Source organism: Maylandia zebra, linkage group LG2 (assembly GCF_041146795.1).
Source record: "Maylandia zebra isolate NMK-2024a linkage group LG2, Mzebra_GT3a, whole genome shotgun sequence".
NCBI lineage: Eukaryota > Metazoa > Chordata > Actinopteri > Cichliformes > Cichlidae > Maylandia > Maylandia zebra.
The window spans coordinates 48,631,310-48,655,844 of NC_135168.1; the positions used below are offsets into that span (position 1 = coordinate 48,631,310).

At 39.5% G+C, this 24,535-nt stretch overlaps 2 protein-coding genes across 10 annotated transcripts in view; one reads left to right on the forward strand and one right to left on the reverse strand.

Moving 5' to 3' along the window:
* The window catches only part of stag3 (STAG3 cohesin complex component), a 30,303-nt gene extending 22,755 nt beyond the window's left edge, over positions 1-7,548 (reverse strand). For 2 of the 9 annotated variants that reach the window (XM_012917730.4, XM_076875917.1), the window contains exons 1-8: positions 4,998-5,143; positions 4,759-4,833; positions 4,391-4,484; positions 2,818-3,036; positions 2,001-2,097; positions 1,623-1,699; positions 1,018-1,222; positions 522-673 (exon numbers count right to left, since the gene is read on the reverse strand). In XM_012917730.4, coding sequence (XP_012773184.1) covers positions 522-673; positions 1,018-1,222; positions 1,623-1,699; positions 2,001-2,097; positions 2,818-3,036; positions 4,391-4,484; positions 4,759-4,787 — 873 coding nt within the window. In that variant the 5' untranslated portion in view covers positions 4,788-4,833; positions 4,998-5,143. The other 7 variants (XM_076875940.1, XM_076875927.1, XM_076875924.1 and 4 more) reach the window with 7 other exon arrangements.
* On the forward strand, positions 7,446-23,737 carry gpc2 (glypican 2). The gene is made up of 11 exons (XM_004545840.5): positions 7,446-7,623; positions 9,473-9,631; positions 10,679-10,813; positions 14,889-15,064; positions 15,165-15,245; positions 16,036-16,201; positions 16,903-17,033; positions 17,766-17,912; positions 18,724-18,860; positions 19,688-19,860; positions 19,941-23,737. The coding sequence occupies exons 1-11, from the start codon at positions 7,446-7,448 to the stop codon at positions 20,216-20,218; spliced, it is 1,761 nt and encodes a 586-aa protein (XP_004545897.1). The 3' UTR covers positions 20,219-23,737.
* Positions 23,738-24,535: the final 798 nt, after the last annotated feature.

The following is a 24,535-nucleotide window of genomic DNA, read 5'->3' on the forward strand; positions in this document are numbered from 1 at the left end:
TCTGCTGTGGTAACCATCTTTTGCTGAAGTGGGCAGAATAAATAGCAACGACCATTCCTTATAGAACAAAAGGTGATAACTCTGATGATTATCAGATTAACATAGGCACAAAAAACTGTATAAATGCTACTTTACATATTTTACTATTCCTCACAGAGCGTGCACTTCCTGTTGTCCCTGTACTTGCACAACTCAAAAATTAACATGAGCAAAATAGGAAACGTCAGCAAGCACTTAAATCAGATAAGCAGAAGAGAATGGATGGATGGATATTTTGTTAGTAAAATACAAACTATTTCAAACATGACAGCCATTAAACAACCTGGGCAACAAGAGAAGAAAATGTTGGTGTAGTGATGCCAATAATTTTAATTATGTTAAGGGATATTTGCAAAAAATGTTCTTCAATTACTTTTTTCCTAAAGCAGATGTCACAGCTTTAATGTTGTGACCTATGTGTTAACGAAAAAGTGGCTGTGTCTCTAAACTTTTGTTTTTCTTTGTGTGTCTACATGTGTCACCTCTTTAACGGTGGCCTGCAGTTCCTCCAGTCTGTCAGAGGCTCTGTCGTGCGCCCTCTTGCTGTTTTCCGTGTTGTATTGCTGCTGGGTGGTCTGCAGCTGAACAGAAACTACTACAGCTACTTCCACCAACCCCGTCATCAACTTTATGGCTAGCAGAGGAAAACATGGAGATAGAAAAGTCTATAAAGTACTCTCAAACAACATATTATTGCAGAAGGTGTATGTACTTTTTATTGACAAGTACAAAAGCGCAAGTATATTCTTACCAAAAATCAAACCTGCCCAGACTAACCTAATTTTTGATATGCTGCTAAGCTTTATTTGACCTATTATTAATAAAACCTATTAATTAACACACTGCATTAGCAGATTAAAGGCACTCTATGTATCAAGTACAAAAGTAAATTGCACTGAACTACCTTAATCAAAAACTATGCTGTTATAAGTGTTTGTATGCCTTTCTTTTTTTATACACATGAATCAGATCGCTCACCAAGCAGGGTACTGGTGTGTCTGAAGGCTCGGACCTGGGAGTCTGAGAGGCCGGTGAGTAGAGCCAGCAGGGAAGGGAAGAGGTATTCATCATAAACAAGGCTATTCCGACAGGAGCGCACAAGAACCCTAGCAAACTCACACAGGCCTGCTTTGAAACGCTTCAGCTGGGGCCCTGGAGTGCACAGAGGGTAGTTCACTGAATCCTGGAAGAAAAGGGGGGGAAGCAGAGAGACAAAGAGCTTTAAGCTTCCTATTCTATGCTTCATGTAGTTATCTGAAGCACAAACTTCTGGTTTGTTCCGCTAATGACAATTACATCAGTGGAAAACCAAAGTGATTAACTCATTAATGTGTCCATTTATCAGCATTAAATTTTAATGAGAGTTTTCCATCATGCTGTGCTCCAACCTTCAGATCACAATCTCTTGAGACATGAAGGCTATTAAAGTTTCTGAACTAATTCCAGAAGGATGATTTGTAGGCAGAAGACAGACAAAGACTACAAACTACATTCAAACTTTCATTCCTGTAGGAACAAGCTTTATATTTTAAATACATTTTAACCAAACTACAGCTGAACTGCTTTCTTCCCCTTTCCCTCACCTCATTGAACTCTTTGGTTAGGGTGCTGATGATCTCAGCATTTTGCATGCTGTCAAACATCTTTCTGGTAACAACACCTGGACATGAAAAAAGTTAAAGGATAAAGAAACGTTCCAGATTTGGAAATTAAGTAACCCCCCCTCAGATGAACCTAATATTACAATAATTAGAATACTTCACCTAGTAATAATTTCATCTACACGATTTCCTCTCATTTTCATTCCACTCTTGCAAAATATCAGTTTTCTCGTCTCAACATTGCATCATTGGGTTACTAGCAGAAACGCTATTGATGACTGAGTCAAAATTTCAATCTCTAAAACTTTCACCCCCACCCCCTCTACTACCCATCTTCTGGCCTGTCTTTTAACCTCTGACCTTTGCATCCGCAGGACTGAACAATGAAGTTGATGAGCACCAGCAGTCCCGCCTCTTGGCTCCGCTTATAGCTGTCCAGCCACTCGTCTACCACCGTCTTAAGATTGACAGGGAGAAAGCAGCCAGTGAAAATGCTTCATTCAGATCAAAGAGCAGATACACACGTTAAGAATATATCAGTCAAACAACATTACTGATTTCAGCTTAAAAACTGGCTTTTTATATGCTCTGCACTATAAGGCGGGAGCTTTTTATTTCCTGGTTAAATCTAAATTGCAGTATGGCAGACACCCATTCACAGAAGCCATTCTCTTGATACTGGAAGTGTAACCTATTGTAAAGCAGTCAACTTTAGCTGAGAACTGTGAAACCTTTTCAGAAGAGATTTCTTTAACTTCCATTTGCCAGAATTTCTGAATGTGCATAATGAGCCTCCCCCCAGAGTCCCCGTCTGCATTGTCTTGCAGTTCTACACTGTAGTGACAGACAATTTATTACTGTATTTCTTTTGTTATGCTGCCTTTCTTTTGTAGTCTTTACCCAAAAGCAGCTATAGCAAGAACAATACTTGGGATAGACAAGTGCTGTCAATCATTGACTACATGGTCCAGTGAGAACACCCGTCTCTCTTAATGTATCAGAGTCACTTGTGTAGGATCACATCAGTCAGCCACTGACAGCACATGATAACCCCTCATTGTCAGCTTCTTTCTCTTATAATTACACATGCTTCATTCAGTACCCCCTCCCTTCATGTGTTTATCTCTAAGCTACCTTCCCCCTTCCTTCCACACTCCTCTGCTTGGGGTTTGCTCACCACCATGGCACTCTTTCCAGAGCAGACAGCATCATAGATATCCTTTGCGCTGATAATCTGGCTCTCCTCGTTCATGCTCCTAACAGATCTAGCGGAGAGCTGCATGGATGTCCCCTGGGAGACGGATTGTGGGGAAGGACCTGGAGGGGTGGGAACTGAGCTGCCACTGGGGCTGGACATCCCCTTCAGTGCAGCATTATGCCTGGTTCTCTTGGGTGGCTTGAGATGAAAGAGATTTATTTAAGGATTTAGAATGCATTTTGCTTGTGACCTGAACAAGCAACATGCCAAAATAAAGTATATTAGACATCTATTATAGTGTTGTTGTCTTTTTGCTGATGACACAGTGATTACCAGTTTGGCCACAGAACCTGGAGCAAAGTATTGTGGATATCTGGATGACTTTGATGTTTTACTTCAGTTAAACACCAAGAAAACAAAAGATTTTTTTTTTTAATTTTATTGCTATCAGGCAGGGACAACAACAGGTAGTGGTAAGTGGTAACTGTACTGAATTTGTAAATGAATACAAATACATAGGGATAGTGATTGATGAAAAACTATCATGGGAATCAAGCATAAGTGTCATTTAAAAAAAAAGGATTATAACATTTATACTTGATGAGAAAGTGGAGTCAGTTTGATGTGGGCAGATATATATTGTTCTTTTTTTTATTGGTAATTTGCTGAGAGCACTCTAACTTTTTGTTTTACTGCAATCTCACCTCCCTTACATGGGAGGCACGTCAGCAACAATACAGTCAACAAGTCAGCAACTTTGGGAAGGGTGGTGTAAAAGGGGTGAGAAACCATCAGTGATGAGTTACAGGCTCTTCATGGTGAATACACCATCAGCATGGACATCTAAAGCTCAGAGGTCTTTTATACCTAATCGCATATTTCTGATGAACAAGTCTAGGTGACATGATATGATGTGGATGTTACTTGCAGATAGCTGCATTTGATTTTTGCTGATGCTTCTGCTAATGTCTTTAATCTTGGTGAAAAACCCAGTGACAATATGACAAACTAGTATACTTTTAACATCAGTTCAAAGCCTGGATGAATGGGGAGGATTGCATCAAGGTAGGGCATATGGCCACCAAATGAGGATCATTAAGAATGTGGAGACAAAGTTTGAGAGGCAAGCTTGAAATGGTTTTGACATGTGTAGAGGAGAGATAATGGATACACTGGACAAAGGATGTTGAATATGGACCTGCCAGACAGGAGGAAAGAGGAAGACCACAGAGAAGGTTCATGGATGTAATGAAGGAGGACATGCAGAGGGCAGGTGTGACAGAGGAGGATGCTAGGGACAAGGTGAGATGGAGGCAGATGATCTGCTGTGGCAAACCCTGAGGGGAGTAGCCAAGAGAAGAAAGCGAATAGCTGTGCATGTAATGTCTTTTCTGTTGTAGTTGTATTCATCTGACAGTCACCAAGTGACACAAATGGAATTTCTGAAAGGTCTATAAATACAACATTTGCAGCTATTGTGATGGCAGATTTATCTTTTACAATCACTAATAAAAAAGCAGAAAGTTATTTTAAAGAGAAAACAAAAATCCACCTGCTTAGATACTGCTGGTTTTCTTCGCTTTGTTCCTTTCATGGTGGCCTCATAGTCACTGCCTGAGTCAGTGGGGGAATCTAACTCCTCAAGACTAAAAGACAAGGGAAATAATTGACAAGTTAGACAAAAAAAAAAATCAGCTTTACTGTGATGAATTTAAATGAAGGGTGATAAGAAAACAGGCAGGTATCATTATGAAAAAGTAGAATTATTATACAACCCTTAAGCTATTAGCTTCAGCCAGAGCACCCAGAGCATTAGTAGCAACTTTCACAATGCTTTTTAATATGAACGCTGTCAAATTAGAATTATTATTTTAATTTCTCTTAACCTTTTGACATTTTAACACAAAGTATCAGCATTACCTGTCCAAAGCTGAACTCCCACTTGCCATTTTGGCTGAAGGAATGTACCAGACTCACTATATTCAGGAGTGGAGGCTGTGAAGAAAGATACAGTATAAAATAAAATTAGCAAGATGACAAGCTAAACTTCATTAGCCTGTTTGATAAACTCAACTTATGAAGCTCTTAAGACGCACTTAAAGTATTTCAAATGAAACTACTCAATAACCACCACTAGCAGATTAAGGATATCAGTTTACCACTTGATAATATAGTTAGTGTTGAGTAATTTTCTGCCTTGGCTAACTTTTCTTCCTCCTAAACTGCGAACTGCCGAAAGCGCGCCGCTGTGGATTGTTACTAGAAGGTGATTGGTCCTGGCAGAAAATAACTCGATGTTCATTGGTCAATTCTTCTGCATGGTTGTCTAGTAGTATTGGCAATAAATGGTACCAGTTAAACATATCTCCGTGACTCGCAACCCTTTCACCTTGCAGCTAATTTACTCTTGTGTTCATATAGATAGTTTTCATTATGTATATTGTGTTCATAGGTTTCATGGTTGCATCCATAGCTTGTAGCACCCTGAGGTGGTTGACTGGTCCCTGCCCCGCCACCGCAGGATCCTCACCCCTCAGTTCCCAGTTGGTCCATTGTTCTGTGTTTGAAAGGCTGTGACCAGCGTCAAAACAGCCTGGGTGAAACACAACTTCTGGTCTTCACCTTCAAAATAAAATATTGATGTTCTCATGTAAATCACATGAGATTAATCTAAAGCAGGGATCTCAAACTTAAATGAGCTGTGGGCCACTGCTGGTACGGTCATTTCATTGGAGGGCCACTTTAGTGTACAAGTAGTACAAAAAACCCGAAAAACAAGAAAACACCTACAAATATTTGCAAAAACTTGTGTTTTGTTTGTTTTTTAAAATGTCAAATATTGTATAACCAGACAAAACTGCAAATGTGAACGGAATTTTCTTTTTCTTACTCTTAACTAACTGAAGCCTTTTATCGAACTACCAAATAAACAAATTGGTGCTCTCTTTCTGGCCAGACATGTACTGCTATATTTTGTTCGCATTTAACAAAATAAAAATGGAGACAAGTGTACACATTAGTTTTCTTTACAAATAACTCTCTCGCTGAACTGACACAGCCAATGATTACAAAACAATAATGCAGACTGTCATATAACTAATATTAGACCATGTGTACTGTTTCTCTGGGAAAAGGGATCCTCTTGTCCAACATATTAGGGCAATATCCCACATGAACGGTGACTTATAGATGCATTCATAGTGGAATTCAAAGATGATCGACAGAACAGCCAGTGAAATAACAGTTAGTTAATAGCAGTTATTGCAATAGAAAATGTAAAAGCAGGAAAGTATAAAGACAAACTTTAGCTTCCATGTATGCTGATAAATCCTCTTTCAGCTGCTCCCTTTAGGGGTCACCACAGTGGATCATCTGCCTTCATCTGTCTCACCTTATTCCTAGGATCCTTCTCCATCACATCAATCATCTTCATGTCCTCTTCCACTAAATCCATGAATCTTCTCTGTGGCCTTCCTCCTGCCTGGCAGCTCAATCTTCAATATCCTTTGTCCAATATCCCTCCTTTGCACATGTAGCCTTGCCTCTCTAACTTTGTCTTCAAACTGTCCAACCTGAGCTGTCCCTCTCATGTACTTAGTTTAACCTTGTCCATTCTCATCACTTCGACTGAAAATCTTAGGATCTTAAAGCTGCTCCCTCCTATCTTTTTGTCAGCATTACCATTTCCAAACCATAAATCATAGCAGGACTCACTAATGTCTTATAAAAAAAATTCTTGGACCCTTGGTGCTGCCCTTCTGTCGCAAATCATCCCTGACTCCTCTCCACCTACTCCACCCCCTTTTCACTGTCCGTTGCTTGGATGGCTTGCCCCAGGTATTTAAACTCATCCACCATCTCTGCTCCTTGCAGCTCCACTGTTACACCTGTCTCCTGCTCATTCATTTACTCTTGTTTAACTTGAGGTAATTTTTAAAAAATCACTCATGCATACATCAGTTTTTGCACTATTGTGGCACTTCTACTTTAGTTATACTCTTTATCTATTGTAGACTACTATTTTCGCTGCTGCTGTAAAACAGTTTCCCTTGTGAAATGAATGAAAGTATGAATCAAAATTGGGACTCTTTCTTTCAAATGCTCAAAAATTGTAATAAAAACATGATTATACGGTTGTTGTTTTTGTTATGTCCTTACGTAGTCTTTCTGGCTGTCCCATCAACTACAAGCATCCCCTTTTATTTTGACAGCAGCCCTCCTTCCGGTATCACCCTGGTTACGTCCCGAGTGTTTGACGCAGTTTGCCTGTCAGATGATGCTGTGGGCCGGGAGCGCCTCTTTCACACTCCCATGTATTTACGTACAACAGCGGGTCTCCCAGGAAGGACAAATTAAATGAACACGGCCGATGGAAACGCAGGCCTGTCTGTGATGTAAAAGCCCGGCCCGGATGTTCATTGCACTTATTGGGGAAAAACTATGACTGTTTCAAACGACTGACGATTTGGGATCCCGTTACTCCTTACACTTTTGCGTGCATCCAAACCGGCCAGACATTCATTCATTTATAAGCTGCTGCAACCACAGTCTGGCTTTATCCTTTACTGGAGTCTGCTTTTTTCCCCCCACCAAGTCCTGCAGTGAGGATGGATACCAGGGTGTCTTTTCCCAGTCGTCGGCTGCTGGTACTTCTTTGCACGGCTGCTGCCCTTTTAGGGACCCGGAGCCCTTTGGCTGCAGCGGGGAGAAGCTGCTCGGACACCAGGCAGGTGTACTTGGAGAAGGGGTACAGCACAAGCACCGCTCCGCTGACTCAAATTTCTGGTAAGACGGTTCCTATACCGCAAAGCGGGAATAAATTAAAGCATACAGTTCTCGGGACCCACATAGGGCAGTCTGTAATGATATGATATAAAAATATATAAAAAAAAAAAAAATGTTATATGTATGTATATGTATGTATATATATATATATATATATATATATATATATATATATATATATATATATATATATATATATATATATATATATATATATATATAGGGAAGGTTTAATTGTAAATTTCAGGGTAGGGTGCAGTTATGTCGCAGCAGAAATGTAGGCGCATCAGCATGGGATAAAAATAACATAATGCACATTAAGGTCAGTGTAAACTCACTGCTCCGCACTGCAAGCATCTTTAAGGGAATATTGTAGCAGGAAATGCCCTATAAACACAAACGCAACAAATCTCTGTAGAAAAGTGATAAAGAAGTACAAGGTGGCTCCAAACTCACTAAACGCCCCAGAGAGCCGTTGTAGGATCACCACGGTGAGTTTTTACCCCCCAAGAGAAACAATGCAGTATGGTTTAAAACAAATTACACCCGCCCCCTCCTCCTCTCTGTGCGGTTTAAATTGGATGATTAAGGGGATGAGCAAATTGCCAACACCGGTGCAACAAAGAACCTCGCCCCTAATTAGTCTTTGCCTACTGGCTCACTGTTAAATCCCTGCATATACACCCATAGGCTCTGTTCACCGCTGATAATCTTATTTTGAGAATGAGAAGATTGGATGCGGATTACAAACACTTAGATTTTGAATAATTTGAAGTTGGTGATGGGGTAGAACAGAGGAGGGGGGTACAAGAAAGTGGATTTTAGATGTTAAATTGTTCAAAATAAAAATGTCTGATCATGTGAGGGTGCAAATGACAGAGTGAAGATGTAGCTTACTTCTTGGAGGTTTAGCTTTGCATGTAAATCAGTGAGCGGATGTGTCTGCTCCTCTCAGACACACATAGAGCTGCTTTTAAAAGTGATTGTGAATAAAATGTATGTTTGAAGTGTTTTTTCCCCCCTCCTTTTCTTTCACAGCAATTTAGCTTAGTGTGTGAGGCAACTGCAGAATAGATTTTATTTGGTGTGTGTGTGTGCATGTGTGTGTGTATGTTGGGCTATCACTGCCTGAGTCTTGGCTCACTGTCCCGTGGGCCAGGGGAGCAGATGGCTGGGAGAGTGAAGGATGAAGGGAGGCAGTTTAGCAATGGAAATAGAGGGATGAGAGAGGGCTAATAGTGAGAGACACAGGGAGAACAAAAGAGGCAGAGAGGAACATCGGCCAGGGTGGAGTTAGGAATCAGACTTTCGGCTCTATTAACAGGCGCAATATTCATGTCGGATGCAATATGATAGAAACAAAGAATTCAAGGCTTTTGCATATTTTGAGTACTCCTGTGTTATCCCCCCCCCCCCCCACATCTCCCCCTCCTGTGTGTGGTTTGCATATATCATTACCTCAGACATATCAAAGACCCAACCTGGGCTGACAAAGAAAGACAGATTGAAGTTGAATAATTCATGCATGGAAATTAAATTTTTTCTACCACGGCATTATCTTTAATAAGATTTCCCCACTGAATGGACTGACAAGTAGAGGAATTGACTTTCAAACTAAAAAAAAATCAGCTTTGACCTCCATAATGGAAATTGGCCTTGCACTTAATAATACATTTTAGTCATAAAAACAGCACAAAGTGCTTCACAAAACCAAGTGCATATATAAAGTAGAACCATATAATTACATATAGTTAAAAAAACCCCAAGGGAATCAGATTTCTCACCATAGGTTTAACTGTGGGATCAATCCTTGCTTTCTCTTATGGCCTTTCTTTTATGTTTGTTCCAGGTGAGCACCTGCGGCTCTGTCCTCAGGACTACACTTGCTGCTCCAGTCAGATGGAGGAGACTCTGGCCCAGCAGAGTGAAAGGGACTTCCTCAAAGCAGTTTCAGACAACAGCCAGTTTCTCTTGACCACCTTTACCCAGAGACACCGCAGGTTTGACGGTGAGAGGCTGACACCTTAGTAGTTCTTGTGTTTGTAATGGGAACATTATTTGATTTGAAGCTGATTAAAAGCTAGTTATTACTTTTGATACCATAGTTTGTGAAAAAATGACCCTCCCCAAAATTAAACCAGTGAGTTTTAATTATAAAATGACCTTCCTAATTTAATTCAGATGATACTTCTGCGCTATTAAAATTACAGCTAAATGCTTGAAGCACAGCAAAGCAAATATATTAAAATGCTTGTTACTTATGTAATTTCAGCAACTGTGAGGCATTTTCATACAAGTGGCGACTCACAAGAGACTGATTATAAAACTAGATACAAATCAAGCAACCAGGGCCAAGCTATCCTGCATTTTAGTCTGTAACTTTTTTTTTTTTTTGCTCTAAATAACATTTTCCATAATGCAGCTAAACACCATATTTAACTGGAGAAAATCCCAGTTGAGGTCTCCCATTAAAAATATATAACCTGCTTGTCTAAGCTGAATTAACTATGATTATGCTGCTATGATTTTGCCAGGGTTATACAGACATAGAAGTCTTTATGAAAAAAGGTTTCACTGGAATTGTAAGACTAGTTTATAATGACTTATAATCTATAAACTTGTATAAAGTTTTTGGAAAACCCAAATATTTTTATAGTGCTCTGTATCTGGGAGATTTTATCAGTCATTGTTTCAAATAATGCGTCTACAGCTGCAGGTTTGTAGCAGCCACAGTACAGAGCTGAATTTACACTTTCTCCTCCTACCTGCAGTAGACTGCTATCACCCTTCCTCACACTTTTATATAATATATAATGATGAGTCATGTAAAGACGCTTAAGGAGTGGGAGACTGCATATGAGTCTTAAAGATGGATTTTAAATAGAGTACATTTTGTTAAACCCATTTACCAGTGTGCAGGATCTGAGCTGTTAATCTTTCAGGGAAGGGAGGAGGGTGAGGGAGCGCCTACATAGAAACCTGGCCGAGATATTAGAGAAAAAGAGGGTGGGTGACCAGTTTGTAGCTAATCGCTGCTTTTTCTGTCTCTGCACAGAGTTCTTCAAAGAACTTATAGACCTTTCAGAGAAGTCTATGAACCAGATGTTTACCAAGACCTATGGCCTGCTCTTCACCCAGAACGCACACGTCTTCCAAGAGCTTTTCCTGGAGCTTCGCAGATATTATTCTGGTTGGTTTTAACACTCCTTTGTCCACCTTGACAGTCATAGAGATAATTAATGATTTTGGCAAAGATATGTCAGCTAGGTTGGATCAGAGACATTGTAAAATAATTCAATTCAGTTCAGTTCAATTCAGTTTTATTTATATAGCATTAAATCACAACAACAGTAGCTTTAAATTACTTTATACTGTAAGGCAAAGATCCTACAATAAAGAAAAAAGAGAAAGCCCCAGCAGTCATATGACCCCCTATGAGAAAATGCTTTGGTGACAGTGGGAAGGAAAAACTCCCTTTTAACAGGAAGATACCTTCAGCAGAACCAGGCTCAGGGAGGGGCGGGGCCATCTGCTGCGACCGGTTGGGGTAAGGGGAGGAAGACAGGACAGAGACATGCTGTGGAAGAGACCGAAACATTATGAATCACTAAAAATTTAACGCAGAGAGGTGTATAAACACATGCTAACAAAAAAAAAAGCGAGTGAAAAAGGCAACTGAAGAAGAAACACTTAATGCATCGTGTAAATCCCCCAGGAGCATATACTTATTGGAACATAACTAAAGGAGAATTTAGGGTCACCTTATCCAACCCTAACTATATGCTCTATCAAAAATGAAAATTTTAAGCCTAATCTTAAAAGTTTACTCTCATGACTCCAAACTGAAAGCTGGTTCCAAGGAAGAGAGGCATGAATATGCCCATTGAAGGGCATATCCTGGTCAAGAACTACTCAAAGATCCCTCACAGTCTTACTAGAGGTCAAGTTAATGCCATCCAGATTATCTGGTTAGATACTGTATTTGTAATGCTTTTAGGGCCGAGTACAATGGCCTCAGTTTTTATTGAATTTAAAAGTAGAAAATTAGAGGTAATCCAGGTCTTTATTTCTTTAAGACATTCCTACAGTTTAACTAATTAGTGTGTATTATCTGGTTTCATGAATAGATAAAGTTGGGTGTCATCTGCATAGCAGTGTAAATGTATGCTATGCCTTCTGATGATACTTCCTAAGGGAAGCATGTATAATGCAAACAGAATTAGTCCTGGCATAGAACTCTGTGGAACTTCATAATTAACCTCAGTGAATGAAGAGGACTCTCCATTTACATGAATAAATTTAAATGGTCAAATCGTGGCTTTTTAAGTAACAGTGTAAGAACTGCCAGATTAAAGGCCTGTGGTAAATACCTGATTAATAGAAATAGGTTGATCACATTTAAGATTAATGGTAGGAAAGAAAGAAAAAGAGTCTAAATAAATATCAATGGTACTGAAAGTAGCTGCACATAATGCTACTTCTGTGTGATGGTTATGACAAATTTTTTCTTTAATGGTTAAAATTTTATTTGTGATGCTTGCAACAACAGAGCTCTGTAGTACTCTTTCAGTGCTGAAAGAGAAACCTAGAGTTGTTCTTATTTTCTCTAATCACTAATTAATCCCTAATAAATCAGTGATAAAATGTTCTAGCTTGAAAGAGGGTTTTTCATAAAGCAGCAAACTAAGTTTCCAGGATAAATGATTATCTAAATTAGTGAGACATCATTTCCTCTTCAGCTTATGAGTTGTCTGCTTTAAGGTGCACATTTGAGAGTTATAGCAGGTGTCTGTCTTTTTCACAGGAGCTACATTATCCAGAGTCGTATGCAGTGAAGAAGTAAAATAATTAACAAGATAATCGACCTCTGTGGGAGTAGTGTTCTGGTAGCTGCTCTGCTCTGTGTTGGCACAAGGCATAGGAGAAGATGACAGTGGATGAATTATATCCTTTAACCTAGTTACAGTACTTTCATAAATACATTTATTGTGATAAAATCTATATACTACTGCTGTGTAATCCATTGTAAATTTAAATGCTATTAGGAAATAATCAGACAAAAGAGGGTTTGAAGGAAATGCTGATAAATGTTCAGTATAACGCTATATATCAGAAAAAGCTCTAGAGTGGGATTAAGGTGGTGGGTGGGATCTTTTACATTGTGAAAGAAGCCAACTGAGTCTAATAATACATTTAATATGGATGTTAAAATCACCCACAATATTTATTTTATCTGAGCTGAGCACTAAATCAGATAAAAAGTCTGAGAATTCAGACAGAAATTATAAATGATAACAAATATGACTGGTTTATGAGTTTTCCAGCACGGGTGGGCAAGGTGAAGCATCAGGCTTTGAAATGAATTAAAACTCTGTCTGAGTCTTTGGTTGATTAACAAGCTGGAGTGGAAGATTGCTGCCATTCATTACAAGTATCGTTATTACTAAAGGAGTCTGTGGAGTAACACTTTCCCTGGGAGCAGGAAAGTGCAGGAGGGACAGGTGAAAATGCCATGCTACTAGCTAGCTGGCTACAAGTTGAGCTAGCAAATCCCTAAAGAGACAGTGAATACTGTGAATGTAATTAGTGAGTGAATCAACAGAGAGTATGCTTTGGATAAAGCATGTGAAGATTACTCTATGAAAAAAGTTGTTACGTATACGTTTTTAATTAAATTGACAGAAAAACAACAGGAACAGGAAGTGATACATAATCAAAGAGAGAACAAACTGAGAGAAGGAGAATATCACAAATCAACTTTGTACATGGTTTTTAGCAAGTTCTACACATGCAGTTTTAAATTAAATTCAGATAATCCTTGAAAATAACTTCCCTAATAAGTGCACAGTAAGTGACCAAGTGCACAGGGTTGTCAGGCTTGCTGCTGAGTGGACTTTGGTTGGCTCTGCCATATAAAAGAAGGAGATTAGGGATATAATGATGGTTTACTGATCCAAAACACAAATGGCAATCACTAGCTTCCAATCCAAACAACATAGAGGGAAAAATCCACGTTCTATTCCACAGTGTTAAAACAGTAATTTAAGTAACCTGCCTGGCATATGTAGTCTACAGTGGGCTCCAGTACCACCACGAGGAAAGAATGACTGCAGGGAAATGTTTAAAAAGACTGATCTCTGTATAAAGAGGTACAATAATTCCTTCCAACACTGACATTTATGTATAGTTCAGACAGTCCACGTCCATGTTGTGGTAAATCAGCAGTTATAGACAGCAATAAAAAAAGCATCATTGTCTTTTGAGGGGAACCGACATGCCAGGAAAAACTGGAGGAAAAAAGGAGAGCGAGAATTGGATTCCCACAGATGCCAGACCATTTCTATTTTTGTTCCGGATCATTCTGTTTTTGGCTTCACAGCCGCTCACTGACTCCTCCATCTGCAGGCTGCTAAGTCAGCCTGTCCTTCTCTGCCAAACAGCATGTATGGCTAATTTAAGGCAGTATAGTAGACTACAGATTGGAGATTCACATGCTCATTCTGTAGAAACACTCAAGCAGACAAAACATTATGGATACTATCATGTTCTAAAGCAGAAAACATTTAGTGTTCAGATTTATGTTATCATTAAAAAAAAAAGTGTTCATTTATCAACTGGATTAAGTTTTATTAAATTTTATAAATTTTATGTAGTTTTATAAATTTTTTTGATTACAATATTTTTAACCAAAGTGAGACATGCGACTTCGCTAGAGTGTTATTTAAAGAAGCAAGGACAGAGTTTGCTCTAAAATCTCCATCTTTCCCCCAAAACTGTTGTTTCTCAAATGCATCAAAAATTATTAAGTGAGATATTTAAAGCAATGTCAATCAGACTTCTCCATAGCTTGTACTGTGTGTTTAGCCAAGGAGAAAAACACTTTAGTAAAACAATCAGGTATTTATAAAAGTATTTTTCTGTACTTTCCTTCAAAAACCTTGGAATTTTAATGCACACACTTCAGCAGTTAGTCATTTGTATGCTGAATGCAAAATAAACAGCGCATATAAATATTGAGAATGTTTTTTTGTCCTTCTAGCTGTTCAAATATGGCCGCACTTACCAAACTAATTTATCTGATGGTTTTTATAGCTTAACATAGCTTTTATTGGAAGAAGATGAGAGAAATCTGTCTTTAAATACTCTCCAACAGCATTGTCGTGGTGAGATCCATTCTAACTGCAGTGACTCTTTTTCGAAGCATTTATCAGATAAGAAAAAAAACATATTCTTATATAGTATAACTGTTACTCTATTGTTCACAGGGGGAAGTGTGAGTCTGGCAGAAGTTCTGTCAGATTTCTGGTCCAGACTTGTGGAGCGGGTCTTCTCTCTGGTAAACCCCCAGTATCAGTTCAGTGAGGACTACCTAGAGTGTGTCAGCAAGCACGCCGAACAGCTGCAACCATTTGGGGATGTCCCTCGCAAACTTCGTGTACAAGTGTGTATATAGTAAAATCTACAGAGCTCATATATACTGTACTTATATAGCAGGATGGCAAAGGGGGACCCTAATCTGTTATCTTTGGTTTGACATTCAGGTGTCGAGGGCTTTCATAGCAGCCAGAGCGTTATCTCAAGGGCTTGCCACTGGTCGGGACATTGTCAACAAAGCAACAAAGGTGAGTGGCTCTTATTCAGCATCTCTTCATGCTTATCTTGAGTGGAATATTTAATACCAAGATGGCATTGATGATATTCTGCTGTCTAAAGCATACTGGCAAGCAATTATATGGTAAATGGATGTATTTATATAGCGCTTTTACTAGTCCCTAAGGACCCCAAGGCCCTTTACATATCCAGTCATCCACCCATACATTCACACACTGGTGATGACAGCTACATTGTAGCCACAGCCACCCTGGGGCGCACCGACAGAGGCGAGGCTGCCGGACACTGGCGCCACCGGGCCCTCTGACCACCACCAGTAGGCAACGGGTGAAGTGTCTTGCCCAAGGACACAACGACTGAGACCGTCCAAGCCGGGGCTCAAACCAGCAACCTTCCGATTACAAGGCGAACTCCCAACTCTTGAGCCACGATCGCCCCTGCGATCCTTTCATTATGTTCTTGTTTAAATGGCTAGTCACTCAAAAACACAATAGTTAGTCTAGACTTTATAGAGTAATCCTGTTTATTAGATTATCAGACATTTAATCTAAACTTTGAAGCAAAAACAAAATCATCTTGTTACCAGCAGGAAGTGAATCATTATCCAGACAAGTCCACACTAAACTGCTGGCCCTGTAGTGTGAACTGGTAACTGAGTAAATTAGTTTTTCTAAACATAACTTTGAAGTTCTTCAGCTGTGGTTGACTTTTGGAGCTGCAAATATGTAAAACCGCTTTGTTAAGTAATGGTCATTGTGTGTTTATGTATTTAATCCATTTTATTCTGTCCTTTGCTTTCAGTTAACTGCAGATTCAGAGTGTGTGCGTGGCCTGATGCGTCAGTGGTACTGCCCACTGTGTCGAGGTATGCCCTCCGTGCGCCCCTGCCGCTCATTGTGCCTTAACGTGATGAAGGGCTGCTTAGCCAATCAGGCTGACTTGGACACCGAATGGAACAATTTCATTGGTGGGTGATGGAGTATCTTTATATGTGATTTCATAGGTAGTGGATGGCACATTTTAAAAAGCTAAAGCTTTTGAAGAACCTGATTTTCAGCATCATTTTTAGATCTTTAAGCATAGGAGAGTCAGCGTCTAAGCACTTTGAATTATTCTCATCATAATTAAACCAGACATCCCAAAAAGTAGCATCCTTTCTTGTGCCCCTGTCACTCATTTACTTTCACGTCCTTTTCCCTAATGAGTTCCTCCTCCATTAATCATTCATGCCTCTCTGCTCCTTCACAATTGATCTGTCTTCCTGTGTTTCCTTTCTCCTTTCATCAAACCCATACATTCCCTCTATTTTTTCTTTTCATCTGGAGTGCTTCCTCTTACCTTTCATCGCTCCATCCATGCCTGCTGAACTCAAAACCATTTTACCCTCATGCAGCCTTTTGTCTGACCACCATTCTCCTCTCTTTTTCACGCTTTATATTGTGACAGCTTGCTTCTTTATTTTACTGAACACCCCTTAAAGAGATGTAAATCACACTCTTTTAGCTGGTTGGCCAGGGGGGAGATTCCAGACACACCACTGTCTTGACATTCATCAGGCTCTACAGAAGCCCACCTACACACAGTTTTTTTCTTCTTCTGTATATTACCTGAAAGTGAGAACTAAAGTCAAAGCAAACTTTATCACCCTACCATCTCTATGTTTTTCAGATGCTCTGTACCAGGTTTCAGAGAAGCTGGAGGGGCCTTTCAACATGGAGCTTGCAGCCGACTCTATCTCTGTAAAAGTGTCAGAGGCCATTATGCACATGCAGGAAAACAGTGTCAGCATCTCCAGCAAAGTAAGAAAGCACAGCAGACGATCAGTACATAAAAATGAAAACCAAATGAGCATTGTTATATTTTTTTATTGCTTTCCGAGAGTTTGGCAATTGTGAATCAATCGAGTGAAATGTTAACTGAACCTTTGAGAGGACATGCAAATGATCTTCTTCGATATTCAAGCAAAAGCTGTAATCTTAATTATTGTTTAATTTCATTTTTAATCTTTCTAATGAGACAGCATGCAGTAAAGATGAGAACATGATAGCCTCGGAGTATGATTAAAACATGGCAGACATCCCAGGAGTGAATCCTCCAGAGAGACACCCACGTCTTGTTAGAAACAGAGAAGCTCCTGGTTTGTGTTGGTAGTGCTTTAAGGAACAGACAGCTCTCTGCTTTACAATCCAGCTTTGTGCGACTGCACTCTAATAGAGCGTGACTGTTGAGGTTAGGGGGAGCTTTTTCAACATTGTTCAGTTACAACATTTTTGTCTGTAGACGTCATTGACTCTTTTCCCCAGAAATCAAAGGTCCCTGGTGTTTTTTTAAGCTTTAATTCAAAACTTACATCAAAGCTACCTTTTTTCTCTTAGAAGAAAGCACTGAGCCTTTTGCACTTATTCTTTAGGTGTTGTTAGAAGAAATTCTACGAAATCACATATTAGTTCGAGAATATACAGTTTTCTTGACACAACATAGAAGAATCTTCTTAATCTTAATCTTAAAACTGCTCTTGCTGTGTACCTCAGGTGTTCCAAGGCTGTGGAAACCCCAGGCCAGCTCCAGCAAGGTCCAAACGCTCGCCCAAAGAGTCCGGGGGCAACAGGAGGCCTTTCCGCACCTACACTCCTGAAGAGAAACCCACCACTGCTGCAGGCACCAACCTGGATCGATTGGTAAGGAGCAAACAGCACGGTGACGTGGTACCAGTAGGAATTCTTAATCTTGGGTTGCACTTACCTGTCAATAAAGGTAAAAAAAAAGAAAAGAAATCAGCTAAGGCCTAAAATTATTGTATTTCTGCTGTATTTGCCATTTGGTGCTTGCTAAGTACCATCCATTGGCCATTTAGTGCTTTTTCACTAAGAGAGACAAAGTGCTTACATTGAAACCAGATAAAACCCTTTGAAGTGGTTCGAGATGCTGATGAATGACTGTTTTTGGTGGGTTCATGATAAGTGCCACTTTTCACATGTTACAGTGAGCAATTTGGAACATTGTTGATACAGAAATAGATACTACTTGTTTTAATGGTGCACAATTTACCCTTTTGTGTTGAGCAGTCTTTAAATATATCAGGAAAAAACTGTAAGAATGTCGCACATGTTTGCTCTGCACATGAATCTGATTCAGATCAAGAGGGGGAAAAAAAGGGAAAAAAACCCCCCAAAACACTAAAATAAGTCAGAGCGACTAATAACAGAGAGTCCTGTGGTTAGAACCCAGACAGAATTTCTGTGAATAGTGTGGTCTTGCAAGATAGAAATGCCTAAATAAAAAGAGCTTCAGATCAGAGCACAGACGAAGGGGGTATTAGATATTTATATCTGTTTATAAGACTGAAAAGAAATGTCGTTTAAGAGCTGACCCAGAAGCAAAGCTGTATTAGGTTTTTACCTTTACCCAGCATCAGCCCTGCAGCTTTCATACAAAGATACTTTAAAACCATGTCTGAGTCATAGCCAGTTTCCTTCCACCTCCACACAGGTTACCGAGCTGAAAGAGCGACTGCGGCCCATGCGGGGCTTCTGGGTGTCCCTCCCACACACCATCTGCAACGATGAGAAGATGGCTGCCGACGTCACTAATGAGGACCGCTGCTGGAACGGGCAGACCCGGGGGAGGTGAGCGAGATCAGAGCAAAAGGCTGCTGAGGGGAGGGTCTGTACAGGCGGAGGAGGAGGAGTGAGTGAGTGATGGTGCAGAGGTGGAAGGATGCAACAGATGGAACTGAGTTTATTTAATTATGCCACCGCCACTCACCCACATGTTCTCTACCTGGGTCTGCTTGTTCTGTGTACATACCAATGAATCAAGCTCATTTGAGAAGAAACACTAGTGAGTGTGTTACACAGAAAGAGGGGAACTGATTGTCCACCGTCATCAGTCAGCATTTTATATAAAAGCACATCCATCTTCAGTCACAAACCAGATGTGCTGGCTGTGCTATAATTATCTTGTATTATCACATATACAATAAGTGATAATAACTGTGAAATGTCCTTTGGGCATTCCAGATTGTAACTTTAAAAATATATATGGTGCAGCTAACTGTCTTATAAGCAAAAAGTGATACATGCATTATTAAAAATTCAATAAAGCTTGACATAAAACAAACCAATAGCTGCTGAAACATTGTGCTCTGTACCGAAAATGTCAGCCCAGTGGTCCAGGCAGCCACATGAAACCAGAGTCAGTGGGATTAATCCTCTGGGGACTGTTAGTGTCTGTACAAAATGTCACAGCAATCCATCAGATGATGACTGCTGAGATGTTTCTGTCTGGACTAAAGCAAAGGGACTGATTGGCCATAACCATCTCTAGAGCCTAGCCATTAAAGATTTGATTACAACGGGTATCACTGCACATAAACCTTTAGTGTTCTTAAGGAAATTAAATAGCAGAGAATAAGCTACTATGTATGTGAATGCCTCTTTGTGCGTATGCTCAGGTACCTGCCAGATGTGACAGGTGACGGTTTGGTGAGCCAGATCAATAACCCTGAGGTGGAAGTGGATATTGCACGTCCAGATGTGAGGACCAGGCAGCTGATCATGGAGCTGAGGGTGGTGACCAATAAACTGAGGCATGCTATGAGTGGACAGGACATGGACTTCATGGACAGTGAGTGTTCCTAAAATTTTGACTTGATATTCTTATATCTGCTCCATATTTCAGATGAAAATGTGCTTTTCCTGTTTCAGGTGAGGAAGGCAGTGGCTCAGGAGGTGGAGATCATGGCGAAAGGTACAATCATGACTGGCCAGGTTATGGGCCTTACTCTCCACCCTACACCAAACCCTCAAATAACCCCGCCTCCAACCCTGCAAAGCCGCCTCGAGGCCGAGACAGAAACGGGTCCAAGTGGAACAGAAACAACGGGCAGGGACGGGTTCGATCTGCAGCTGGTCTGCTCTCTTTCTCCCCGTTTTCTTTGTTGCCTCTGCCTTTTGTGGTCACTGCTGCCACCATGTGGAGATAGCTGGTTATTAAAGTGTGGAAGTGAGGGGAAAATTTCTGTCATGCTGGAGTCTAAAGCACATTATTAAGAAAATAATTGCCATTCCATTCGGTTACACCAGCATTAAACAACAGTAAAAACAGACTAATTCAGCAATAATCAAAAACCTGTTTACAGCACTGAATATTTTTCCTACTCCCCAAGCAACTAATGAGAAATAAAACACACTGATAATTAAAAACACAACTTAAAAATATCATCTTTTATTTTTTTAGTGTCATGTTTGACTGATTGGCTTTAGATGCTGAATGGTGTGCAGTGCTGGGAGTCTTAAGGGGAACAAAGGAATAAACTTTTCAACATCAAATGAATTGGCAGGATGTGTGGGTGATGGCGGTGACCACTTGGTGGTCTGTGAGGTAGAGATTAGCCGTGCCCATAATTACTATGTAGTTTCAGTGAGCAGCTGATTTAACGTACATTTGTTTGCTGCTTCTCTCTTTAAATTAAGTTTCAGTACATTGGAGTTCAGTTTAGCTGTGGTTCGTTTAATTAATTTTTCCATCTTTTTAAAGCAGTAAGATAAAGTTTTTTAAATTAAAGCGCCATACTTTGGCTTGGAAACATTTGAAAAAGGCAAAAGTGTGACTCTTGAAACCAAACAATGGGCTGATTTTGAATGTAAAAGCTCAAACCAAGTTGGGTTGCTTATATCAGTGTAATGTATTGCTGTTTTTAATTTATTTGTAATATCATATTTTGTTTTATTATTATTTCAAGACAATGGCTGTGTGTTTTCTTCTAATGTAAGTTTGTCTTTCAAGTTCTCTGGTGGTGAAAAAAGGGAAAAATCAAGTTGTATTAATACTTTTTTGTAAACCAGTCATTTTAAAATATTATCCTATACATCAGAACACTTATTATCAGCTGTAGTTTTCTGGCTTCTTTACTTCTAAACAGAGAGGGGTAAAGAGCATCATGTGTGAGTGTGTGCGTATGTGTGCGTTTGCGTGATCGTTTTATAATGTTTGTTATATGTGCCGGTCTTGTTGAGAGGATGCTGGGACCTTTTTTAATAGTATGCTTTTGTACTTATTTTTCCTAAAAGCAACAAAAGTTGTTGAAAACAGTCGGTGAGCACGCTACGTATTGTAACGTTGGACTGAATGGTTTCAGAGAGAAAAATGATGTCAGAACTTAGATGATGGTTCTTAATTTTCATGTGCTGTTTTAATGAAGATAAAATCAAAGAGTTTTCTAGACAAAGCTTGTGAGGAGTTGTCATCAGGAAAGAGGAGAAGAAAAGATTAGTTTAACATTCTGGGAAGTGTGCTTAGCTTGCAAAGTGTAAAATGATAAGTTTAAGATTTAGAAAACAACAAAAAGACGGATTCAGCAGCTGATTAGTTTAAAACAAAGTAACTAGCTTGGATGAGAAAATCTATATACAAGGAATGGTTGAATTTGCAAATTAACATATTTTAACTTTTTTAATTTGTGGTAAATGGTAAATGGACTGGTTCTTATATAGCGCTTTTCCACTCTTCTGAGCACTCAAAGCGCTTTACACAACTTGTGCATTCACCCATTCACACCCATTCGCACAAGCACAACTGACATTCACACAAATTCATACTCCGATGAATGCATCGGAGAGCAATTTCGGGTTAGTATCTTGCCCAAGGATATTTGGCATGCAGACTAGGGGAAGCCGGGAATCGAACCACCAACCTTCCGATCAGTAGATGACCTGCTCTACCACCTGAGCTACAGCCACCCTTGTGCAAAAATAATTGATCATTTTACACGGGTTACATACTGATTGTTTATTGGCATGAAGAAATTGACAGATCTGCTAATAAAAATGCAATCTTTGCCAAGAAATAGACCAACACACACTTACCAGCCACTTCATAAAGTATATCAGTTCAGTTGTTGATGGAAATATCTGCCTAGCTAGTCACGGCAGGCATGTAGACATGTTAAAGATGACCTGGTTAATTTCCACCTGCAGCAGACTGGGTAAGAATTAGTGTTTTAAGTGACTTTGAACATGGCATGGTTATTTATGTTAGATGGGCTGGTCTGAGTATTTCAGAAACTGCTGATTCACTGGGGATTTTCCCCACACAACCATCTCTAGGGTTTACAGAGAATGGTTTGGCAAAGAGAAAATATGCAGTGAGTGGCAGTTCCCTGGGACAAAATACGTTTTTGATGGCCTGAGGTCAGAGGAGAATGACCAGATGCATTCAATCTTGAATCAGATGGTCTATAGTAGCAGTAGACCACACTGAGTGCCACTCCTCTCAGCTAAAAATGGGGAACTGAAACTATGATTCATGTGGACTGACCAAAATTGGATAATAGAAAGATTGCCTGGTTTGATGATCAGATGAAGATGGTTTGGTCAGAATTTGGTGAAAACAAGAACATAGAGCACCTTTGGGATGTGGTGGAACAGGCGATTAGCATCATGTGTGTGCAGCTGACTAATCTGCAGCAACGGTGTGATGCTGTATTAAGAATTTATCCAAAACCTTCCTTAAACTATGTTGCAAATAATTAAGGTAGTTCTCAAGGTTCCCTGAAGTTGTAACCTATGAAGTGGCCAGTGAGTGTATAACCTCGGTATCAATTTGTACACTTTACTTTTCAGCATCTTTAAAGTAACATTTTCTTAAACATTATGTGTTTTGTAAAGTGAACATTGACAATGTTTCTCACTTTCTAGCTTTTATGCTAAGCTGCTTGCTTTAGGTCCACCTTAAAAAAAGCAAATAAGCACAGTTTCCAAAATGCTCAACTATTTCCAGGAGATGATGAAAGTGACTGAATAGAACAGCTGGGGAGACAAGAGAATATAAGAGAATGTATAGATGCTGCAAAAGGACACTTAAATTGAAGAGAAATTGTAAAATCCCATTTGCTTGTAACAGGATTAAATCTACTGAGGTGGAAATATGCCTGTAAAATAGAAGTATGATCTAGAGAAGGATTTCCTTTCATAACATATCCATTTTACACCAATTACCAACTGTTTCCAACTGCTTTGAAAATGCTCAGTGGATAACAGGAACTGTGTAATGCTAACATATTAGTATGGACCAAATTCTCTGAGGACTGTTTCCAGCACTTTGTTGAACAAAACGCAAACAAAATGCCAGCATGTGAAGGTGGATATGTTAATTTGAAATGAAAGCCTTCAGCAACAGTAGGAACCGCGGCTAAGACTTCACCACACACAGCATTATATTGCACAAAAAAAATGACAAAGTGTTTCACAGTATTTTAAAAGCAACAGTGTTTTAATCATGTGCTTTCAGTGCTCAGCAGTCAGACAAGTCTGTGATGGCTGCAGTATTTCCATTCAATTTTAGGAAAGTTGTTTTTGAGTCCGAACTCACATCCATTCCTGCAACTCACATTCCTTCATGGTGAAAGTATAGCACAACTTTTTTTTCTTCATGTTGTTGTGACAGTTTTTTGGTATCAAACAAGTGACATTTTTTTTTGCTTCATTAAAAAACTGAAGAAAAAGATGTTGATTCTTTAATTTTTTTAAGGTAATTATATTTAATAACAGCCAAAATACAAAAACTAAACAACACATGCTTTAGTTACAGAATATTTCCATGTTCAGGCTTAGATCATATGCACAAGTCACCAGCTCAACAAAAAGAACAAAGAAGACATAAGAAGACTGCAGAGAACAAGCAAGTGATCCAAAGTGGACTACGAAAAAACAAATCCAAAACAAGAAACAAAGTCACTGAGGTAAACATGAAGACAAGAACAGATACAGGACAGTAAACTGGAAGGCAAACAAGAAGTAGAACAGGACAGACTGACAACTGACAAATGGAAAGAGAACTACATCATTTAATAATACTAAAGCAAATGTTTACTTCTGTCTCAGCTCCTATAAATACATGGTAGAGACCTTTCCTATTTCTCTGATTTGTGCCTCATTGTCTCCTCTATCCTCCTGCTGCGATCTGGAAATCAGTATCAGTTTACCATAGTAAAGGATATCTCACTTCCTAAACTGCATCTGGAGGGCACGGAAGAGAAGAAAGCTTTTTTTCCTTTGCATGTGACCTTCACCACTCCTCTTTGAAAGATTAGGTAGCATCTTTTCTTTCTGTGTGAGAGGGTAAAACTTACCTCAGTGAAACACAAGAAAACAAACTGGATTAAGTATGAACAAAGATTAGCAGCTAGTGAGATGGTTTACAGTTTATGCTGTGAAGTTTAATTTAGAGCCTGAAATTGCCATTTAATTTAAAAGAGGACAAAATGAAACAGAAGCAAAACACTGAAGTGCAGGAGCTACAA